The 9,849-nt window shown below is 36.4% G+C and overlaps 1 protein-coding gene across 1 annotated transcript in view; it reads left to right on the forward strand.

The window, feature by feature from the left end:
* The first annotated feature begins 1,217 nt into the window (after positions 1-1,217).
* Positions 1,218-9,849, forward strand: part of GYS2 (glycogen synthase 2) — a 52,154-nt gene continuing 43,522 nt past the window's right edge. The window contains exon 1 of the mRNA XM_039238592.1: positions 1,218-1,338. Within this exon, the coding sequence (XP_039094523.1) occupies positions 1,218-1,338 (121 nt within the window). The remainder of the gene's footprint in view (positions 1,339-9,849) is intronic.

Raw genomic sequence — 9,849 nt, forward strand, 5'->3', positions numbered from 1 at the left:
CAAGGAAATAGAAAGCAGAAAACCTTTTTTGATACCTCTTCAAATCTTATTACGTAAATCACTGCCTCTCCTCATCCTCCTCCCTCACACACACGAAAAAAGAGGATTCATCCATATAACATGATAGATGAAGATATATCCTATGGACATATTTCATATGATTCTATTTATTTCACTCCTCTTGACTCAAAGAGCAATTTTGAAAATGGCATTCACCACTGAAAAGCAAACAATTGGCAAAGGGGGTTCTTCTGTTAGGAATTAGAGGATCAAAAGAGTTACTTAAGTCTACTTTGAGGGGTCATTCGGAGATGGTGTGTTGTTGAGAATGCTGGTACTTGAGGCCAAAACCCCAAGTTAAAATCGAGAACCAGGAGTTTCAAAAAGAGTAATGAGCAGAGCATGGGAATGAGTGAAACAATCATGAGGCCATTTGATTAAATTTTTGAAGACAGTTTTTTTCCTTTTTAATTATCATTGATCAGTCAAAATCACATTCTTTGTATGTTATACTCAAAGCCTCCTGGGATTTATACTTTTCCGCAGGGAAATTTTAAGAAAAGTACTTAAGAGAAGGGAGGACCAAGATGTATGCCTAACATCAAAATTTAGATTATAAATGTAGACTGCAAAAACTAGAAATATTTTTAATGCTCTAGAAATAAGACTCAAAAAATACTTAGGACATCTAAAGGGATCTAAAGTTTAGAAATTGTCCCGGTGAATTCTACATGTAGTCTAACATGGTCTGCAAACCTAATAAGGGGAATTGCTAATCTTGGATCACTCTGGAAGTGATGAAATAAGCATTGATGACTGCATGAGTCTAGGAGTTTGGCCAAAAGGACAAGGGCTAAAGGTCCAGACTTGTGTCATGCTCAGCCTGTGAGGATTCCACCCTCTGAAGGGGTGCTTGCCTAAGCCCGGAACTCAAGGATTTTACGTATGATTGAGTTGGTCAGGTTGATACTGATTGGAAATACTGTCCTCACTAGACCTGCCCGGAAAGACTGTAGAGAAGGGCTGACAATTCCTCCTTCAACTGAGAGTTCTCTGGGAAGCACATGAGATTTCATGTGACTGGTTTATACCTATGAAAATTTCCCCACGCCTGAGATCTTCCAGCTCTGAACCTGTGCAGCTCTCGGCACACCGCTCCTGGCATCACAGCCTATTGAAAAAGGAATTCAAAAAAGTTTCGGAGGACCAGAGAGAGAATGCTCCGAGGCCGATCTCTGTCTGTGACATCCCTGAGTGGGCTTCCTCGGTGGGAAGTGGAAGAACTTCCTGTGGAGGATTTGCTGCTTTTTGAAGTCGCTTGGGAAGTAACCAATAAAGGTTTGTACTGCCCTAGAAAGTGGCTATTTGGCAGATTGTTGAAGAATGCAGATTAGGATTTCACGGGGGACTCTAGTGAGAATGAACTGACAGTGAAGGAAGAAAGTATTCAAACTGAATATAAATTTAGGTTACATTTAACCTTGTCTATTTCAACAGGCAATGATGACCTAGATGGGGTTGTGTGGAAGGGAGACAGTTGAAAGCAGTCATTGGAATGTGCGTTTAAATTAAAATTTGGGGGCTCCTGGGTGGCTCAGTCGGTTAAAGGTCAGACTTCCGCTCAGGTCATGATCTCACGGTTCGTGGGTTGGAGGCCAACGCTGGGCTCTATGCTGACAGCTCAGAGCCTGGAACCTGCTTCATATTCTGTGTGTCCCTCTCTCTCTGACCCTCCGCTGGTCTCTCTCTCTCTCTCTCTCTCTCTCTCTCTCTCAGAAATAAATAAAACATTAAAAAATAATAATAAATTAAAAATTGACATGCATGTTATGACAAAACAGGAATAAGAAGCTAATATTTACTTTTCTGGTTTTATGATTTCTCTCAACAAAAAAAGCATAAACAAGCACTTTATTTTAAGGAAAACCATATGTGATCAGGACCAATTTTAAACTTTAATGCCATGCACCATTAAAGATTATATGAAATACTTAATGTTTCTAATAACTCAAGATAAGCTTGTAGTTAAAGTTTTAATTTAAAAGCTGCTCAGAATGCATTATATTGGGCTCCTATTAAGAAGAATGAGAGTATTTCAAACTTAAAGGAATTATATTTGACATGTGTTCTGATTTTCACCTTCGAACACCTGCTAAGTGTTCGAAGTTCTCGTGTGTGTACATTCATAAAATTCATTAAATCAAAATAAAAAATCAATTCTGCTTGTGTAGAAATGCAAGAATGAGTGTGACAGAACAAAGCACAGTCTTCTTCTCTGTAGTTTAGTGAGATGGAAGCAACGAGGACAGAAACCTTATTATGGAAAAGTGTTTTATGAAGAATTTTTTTCCACTCACGAGGTGTTTGAATGTGCCCAAAGTTCCCAGGGACAGAGTCATCTCTATTATACATAAATCCCAGGTTATGGCTTGAAATGTAGGTTTTCCTCTACAGAGGGATATCACTTGTTGGTGGGAAAATTGGGGGGATCCTTTAGCACCAGGAATCAGTTCAGAAGAGCCCTGTGTGAGTTCCAGCACCTGAGCAGAGCCCCCTCTCCTTTCTTCTCTCCTTCTTTCTCTCCACTTAGCAAACGTTAATAGAACATTGTCTCCTGGCGTTGGGAACACACTGGTCAAAACTGTAATAATCCCTTACATCTTGGTGACGTGTGTGCTGATCTCAGGGCCTAGAATGGTACCTGGTGCACAGGAAATGTTCAGTGAATGTTTTTCCTTTTGAATGAAGGAATGAATATATTTCATTTTTAGCCCTAAGCTGCCTTGAAACCTGTTTTCTTTTATTTCCCACGCAAAAGAAAGGAATTTTGTGTGTGTGTGGGAAAGGGAACCACAGTGTGATTTTCCAACACTGACATCATCTCCAACATATCTTCATTTTAATATTTTTGACAGTCTAATTTTTAAGAAATTTTTATATAAATGGACAATTGTGTTCATCCCTGGCAATTCATTGACACTATATATAGAGTTTTTTAAATTTACTTTGAACTTTTACTTCCTTGTAGTTCATGGCAGTGATATGAGGCATCTTAGAGATCAATCATCCAACTCCTCTATTTCAAAGATGAAATGGGTGCCTAAGGCATTAAATGATCAAGCAAATGGCAGGGTTGGGACTAGCATTTAGGTATTCTTCAATCTCATTTCTCTTTTTTACTACCACACAGGAATTAAAAACTAAAACCATTGCCTAAGGAAATGTTCTATAGATGGAAGAATACAGGACTTGCAGTCAAAAGCCATAGATTTCCAAGACTTGAAAAAACATCTTTTAATCTATCTGAAGATCTGTTTCTTCATGAATAAAATTAGTGTCATATGCTCCTGGTTTCTCACAATGTTTTGTGGCAAGCAAAGAAACCTATTTACATCCAAGAAAACAAAAGATTTCTTAGAGGAAAAAAAAATTCCTCTCTGCCAGACTTTTGCCAACAAACAATGGATATGTGTAAAACACAACAAATGAGAGAGTCACAGTTAAATTATTAGATATTAATTCTCAGACTTCAAAATAACACTTTCCCCTTGCTCATATTGCCCATGACATTCATTGCTTTTATTCATTTATCCATTTATTATTGCTCTTCATTTATTTTTCATAAAGATTCATCAAGTGTGTATTAAGTGTCAGGCACTGGGAAATGAAGGGGATAGAGTTTAACAATACAGAACTGATTCCCAGTCTTCCAGAATTTACGAACTTGAAGGAAGATAGACATTGAACATGCAATTATAGTCAACTGTGATGACAATAAGAATAAGAGAACAAGGGGCTCTTAGACTATATGTTGGAGGCAGGAAGGGGAGGTTTCTACATAAATTGGGATAAGTGGGGGGAAACCTCTGTGAGGAAGACACAGTTGAGCTGACTCCTTAAGGATGAATAGCCATTGGGTAAGAATGATAGAGGAGAGATAAAGAAGGATGAGGGAATGGTATGTACCAAGATGCAGAGGTGAGAATGTGTAGTCTGTTCAAAGATCTGAGGGAAGCTCAGAGAGGGGGAAAGGAGTAGAATGTGAGAGCAAATGGGAGAGACCAGCAAGGAGCAGTTTGTTAAGGCTAGAGTTAATAGACTTAAAAATTCTATCTCCAATGCATCAATGATGGGAAGCAATTGAAGTTCTAAATAGTGGGAAGTACTAAGTAGTCAGATGTGTTTTTGAAAAAGTGCTATTACAAGTTGGATGAGAGTATAGCAGGAAAGTAACAGACAAGTTAAAGACTGTGGTGTGGTCTAGGATGGAGTTTTGCCCAGATGTATGAAACAAAATGGTTTACTTTCTCCTTTCTTCAGGACTCACTACAATCATTTCTTCTGCACAGACCTGCCCAAATCATGGTAGATTATGGACTAATTACTATGTTGAGGATACTTAAGATCATTAAAAAGACTTGAACAAATATCGTCACTACTAATGATTGCTAATTTAATACATGTAAGCAATTCTGAAATGTAGTTGCTAAATGAATGCTTCTTTTTAAAAATTTACTAAAAGCAATTCATTTTATCCTTAAGCTAGTATGTAATATAATACTCATAATACTTCTACTTTCTCCATTCTCAAACTGGGCATCAAAGTTCTAGGGCATATAGACATTTGTGTGAAAGACAGAGGGAGAAACTCAGAAAACTACAGTCAGAATGGTATAGTAGAAACTGATTATAACTGCAAGTCTGCTATTCTAAGGCAGAGTTTGCAAGGTGGGACCCAGACCAAAGAGGACTGCAAGGAGTTTGTAAACCCTTAAAATTGTATCTGAAAATGGTATGTATAAGTCCTCCTGGAGAAGGGGACAAAATACTTTCATCAGGTTTCCAAAAGCCTTAATGGCTGATGTGAGAAACATTGCTCTAAAGTTCCCTAAACCCTGAGTTCCTTTTTGTTAACCCAAAGTTCCAAAAGCCAAAATAAAAAAACTTTTTCCTCTAAGTATTGTTTTCCAAATGGATTTTCTCTAAGGTAAAATAGAAAGGATTCCACTTTTCCCAAGACTTAAGATATTTATCTTTTTGTGACATTGGTCATTTTCTTCCTCTGTCCCTCCCACCCAACACTTTAAAAATCCATCAATATTTTGTTCTACACAGCTACTTATAGTCTTGTTGTCTATAGCCTGTGGGCTCTGGAGTCAGACTACATGGATTGGAATCCCAACTCCATCATTACCTGTGTGATGTTGGATCGGTCTCATAGCTTCTTTGTGCCTTAGTTTCCCTATTTAAAAATAAAGATAATAATAGCACCTAGCTATAACGGTGTTGTGCAAACAAAAAGAAATACCAATTGGAAATCACTTAGAGCAGTGCCTAGCATTTAATAAATGCTCTGTAGGTATTTGTTTATTCTTATTTCTTCATAAAATTTATTCATACTATGAGGAAGTTGGATCACTCATTTTCATATTGCCTTTCCCTTTGAGAAATTCCATGATTCTATTTTTAAATGCAAAAGCAGAGAGGGGGGAAAAGAGATATGGATCAACGTTACAGTAATTAGGATTGAGGTGCCTTTGCCAGGTGTGGATATGCATTGGCTGTGTCAATGGCATCCCAAGCTCCACCACATGGAACACAATCTATACCAAAACCATGCTTGGCATACACATAGCTTCAAGATGAGCACTAGTCTCCTCACTTCCTCTTCATCCAGATTACCATGTCTGAGCCCCTCCTCTATAAAACATTTGGAGTTATCATTGTAGTATAATCAGGGTGGGGGATGTCTATAGTCTTGCTCTGAGCATATCATCTTTCACTGCCCAAGACTGCAGATGCTTTAATTTAAACCACAGACCCAGCAAAGCTCTGGACACATAACCATTTGTTGACCATTGTCACTAGTAACTCTTTCCCATCAGACCTACTGCCTAGAGGATAATGTCTAACTGTATAATGACTTCCCCTGCTCTGCAACTGTATCTCGGAACAGGAGGGTCAGATTAGTAGCTATGTGTACTGAAATCATATAACTTCCAAATTCTGTGAATTTTAAGCATTTTAAAAACAGTGAAGATTCTCCCAATTTATAAAAACAGTGGACCCTTGAACATTTTGAAGTATGTGGTCCACTTATATGCAGAGTTTTTTTCAATAATACAGTACATCACTGTAAATGTATTTTCTCTACTTTATTATTTTTAAATAACATTTTCATTTCTCTAGCTTGTTTTATTATAAGAAGATAATATAAAATACATATAGCAGACAAAATATGTGTTAATCGACTGTTAATGTTATCAGTAAGATTTCAGTTCAACAGTAGGCAATTAGCAGTTAAGTTTTTGGGGAGTCAAAAGTTACATGTGGGTTTTTGACTATGTAGGGTGTTGGCAACCCTAACCACTCCATTGTTCAAGGGTGGAGCATACATCTGTATTATATATAACATATGCTTGTTATATATAATATACACAGCACAATAATATATAACTTATTATATACAGAGGGCACCTTATTTGGCGGGTGTCCATATTCCATACTGCTTTGGAATCCTGATTTTAGGGTAAAACTTGGGGTGTTAGCTATCTCCGTGGCATATGCCATGGGATCTCATCTTTTCTTTGATACTTTGATACTTTGCCCTCACACTAAAGATAGCTCTCATGTTGTTTCAGGAAAATATAGATCAATAAAATACAAAGTACATGTTTGAAAGTGAAGGTTAAGTCCAAATTCAATGACCTACCCTGTGGTAAAACAATAATTCAATAAAAAATATGTGTTGGGGAACCTCTGGATTATACTCCAAATTTGAAAATAGGAATGATCCTATTTCTATGCCATCACATTCACCTAGTTAGCATGCCAGGAGAGGAGTTTGTGGTAACATGTGGTATCTAGACAAAGAGCTGAGGGTAAGCAGTTGGCATCTAAATATGAAGAGGACAGTTATAGGCTAGAACGAGCTTGAGCATATGAAATAGTGGTGACGTGATCTCCCCATGGAAAGACTACACAGGAAGAAGTCTAGGGTGGAAAGATTCATTTACAATTAGTCCCCAACCAATACAGGATTGTCAAATTTTTTTAATGTTATGTTTTTTATTCCTGATAGACTGAAAGAGCATATCAATGGTATTTATAACAGTCTAATGCCATTTGGGGACTATCCCCATTGAAGCTGAAGGTCTCACATGGGAAAAAGAAGTAGCAAATCAATTAACAATGTTTAATTTTGTATTTCAATTCCCACATCTAATCATTCTTTTTTTTTTTTTTTTTGAGTAAAGAATTTCTCTTCTCCCTTTTGTCCTTTGGCAAATAAAAATGTATTTGCATTTACCCAAGTGTATTTGAACTTGAAACACATAATCTAACAAACAAGGATGTCCTTAGATCTCTGGGCAAGATACATAGTTGCACATAAAAGAGAGTTTTCAAGAATACAGATGTGAATAAGGCATTAATAAATGTGTGCCATCAGAACCCGATAACATAGCCCCCGATAAGATCAAGATGAAGGAAATAAGTCTACAAAAGAAATTATTTGAAGGTTTTGCCTTTTTATGAATAGCAAGTTTGAATAAAGCTTATATATATTTAAATATGTTGCTACAATGTGATTCATTAAAGAAAAAAATTTTTGCTACTCTTGCAAATTATTTCTCTAAATTTGTTTTCCTCAACAAATGGTTTTAACAGTTCACAAAATTTTCTGGAATTTGGAGAAATATTTAGGCATATTTGGTGCTGGCATCAATGTATGTCGTTTCAGATTCATTGTTAATGGTAAGTGAATAATGTCTGTCCCAGTCCAGTCTGGAAGCCTCTGATTGCAAGGTTTACAGATTGTCTTCATGTGTCCCATGCTATTCTCATCACTTGCCATCTGATTTGTGATTGATAACGTACTTATTGTTCTCTGCTCAAGGGGGTTTCAAACTTTTTAAATTTTCTACAGTCACAAAATCTTTTCTTAGAAAGCAAGTTCTTAAAGACAATAAGTTTACATAGACTCATATGAAAATTGCTTTCATGTAATGCTTACATTTTGGGAATTATGTTAACTTTTCTCTTTTATGAATTAATGAATCCTGTTGGTCTCATATAATAGTATCAGCATTTGTATTATGTGTCTCACCTCTTAAGCAATTTGACAAAAAGTATATTTTGAGGTTCAGACTTAAAGAAAAATTTGCAGACGGCAACTGTACCTTTTGGCCATAGATTCTGACTATTGATAAGATTTATTATTTAAAGCCTAAGTTACTGAAATGGTTTAAGAGATGCAATTACTATCAAACCCTATATCCTGATGAATTGAAATAACTTATGAAAAGCTGAGGTGAAAAATAGGAAGCTCTCTTTTTAGTATACAAGTAATAAAATTGCTCTAGGGAATAGAGCTGAAGATTGGTGCCAGGATCTCTGTTGGCTTTGTGATTTCGCATAGCATTTCTTGAGTTGTTTCCTAACCTATAGCTCATGGACAAAGAATTATTCAATAAATGAATTCAGAATATATTCAGACTGTTTTCATATTCTCATACATGATGATTGCTTAGAGCCAGCACAAGATATCCTGTCTGAGTTTCCTGAAGGTCTTCTTGGTCCTTCATATTCCTCCTACCTACCTGCATCTCAAACCTTTCCTTTTGAATGCCTACTACTCTCCGCTTGCAAGCTGTGCTCTCAAATTAGGGCCTTGGCTGTAACTCTTCTTGTTGCTTAAAAAGTTCTTCCCCATGATAGTTGTTTGCCTAATTTCTTTACTCTTTTCAGTATTTACTCAAATGAGCTCCAGTTTTGGATACTTCTGCTACAACCTGCCTTTTGCTCCCAAGCTAAGTAATATTTTATCCCCCTGAACAGAAGAGCTAATTGAGACTTAGACAATTTAACTAGTTCAATTTAAGTTGTTGCCAATTTTTCACCATAGTAATGCCCCAATAAGAATCTTAATACACATCGGTTGGCACTCTTCTTTTTTTTTTTTTTTTTTTATTCTTAAATCACCATTCTTTTATTTCCATTGGGTAGGTTACCAACCATAACAGTATGTAGTTTTGATGTTACATTAATTTTTTAGTTAAAAAATCCAGGCAATAAAAATACATGCTACAAAATTCAAAAGTTATCAAACAAGTACAGTAAAAATTAAAGCTTTCTTAATACCTGATTCTATAGTACCAGCTGTCAGTTCTTTTGTTTTCTTACAGGGATTAAATTTTTTTAATTCTTTGGATGAAAGTGGATTAATCATAATCTTTATTTTATGAAATCTCATCATTCCAAATTTAGTCCTCTTTCATTTATTTTCACTATTTCCCAGGGATTTACAAACAATTTACTGCCTTTCTTCTCCAAATCCTTCATTGCCTGCAATCCTTTACTATAATATTGGAACTCTCTCTTTTGTTTATAATATTTATTTGCGTCCTCTCTCTGTCTCTCTGTTTTGGTTAAGACAGACTAGCTAAAAGTTTTTGAACTTTATATTTTCAAAGGGCTGACCCTTGAAAATTTTATTGATCTTTTCTATTCTTTTAAGTGTCTTTCATTTATATGTGCTCTTAAGTTTATCATTTCCTTCCTTATGCAAACTTTGGGCTTAGTTCTTTATTGTAGTTCTTTGGGGTGTAAAGTTAGTTACTTAAGACTTTTTTCTCCCTTGGGGAGCCTGCGTGGCTCATTCGGCTAAGTGTCTGACTTCTGCTCAGGTCATGATCTTGCGGTTGTGATTTCAAGCCCCGCATCGGGTTCTGTGCTGGCAGCTCAGGGCCTGGAGCCTGTTTCAGGTTCTGTGTCTCCCTCTCTCTCTGCCTCTACCCCAATCGTGCTCTCTCTCTGTCTCAAAAATAAATAACCCAAAAAGTTTTTTTT

The sequence above is a fragment of the Hyaena hyaena genome, unplaced genomic scaffold (genome assembly GCF_003009895.1).
Source record: "Hyaena hyaena isolate Hyena2069 unplaced genomic scaffold, ASM300989v1 scaffold_143, whole genome shotgun sequence".
In the NCBI taxonomy this organism is placed as follows: Eukaryota; Metazoa; Chordata; class Mammalia; order Carnivora; family Hyaenidae; genus Hyaena; species Hyaena hyaena.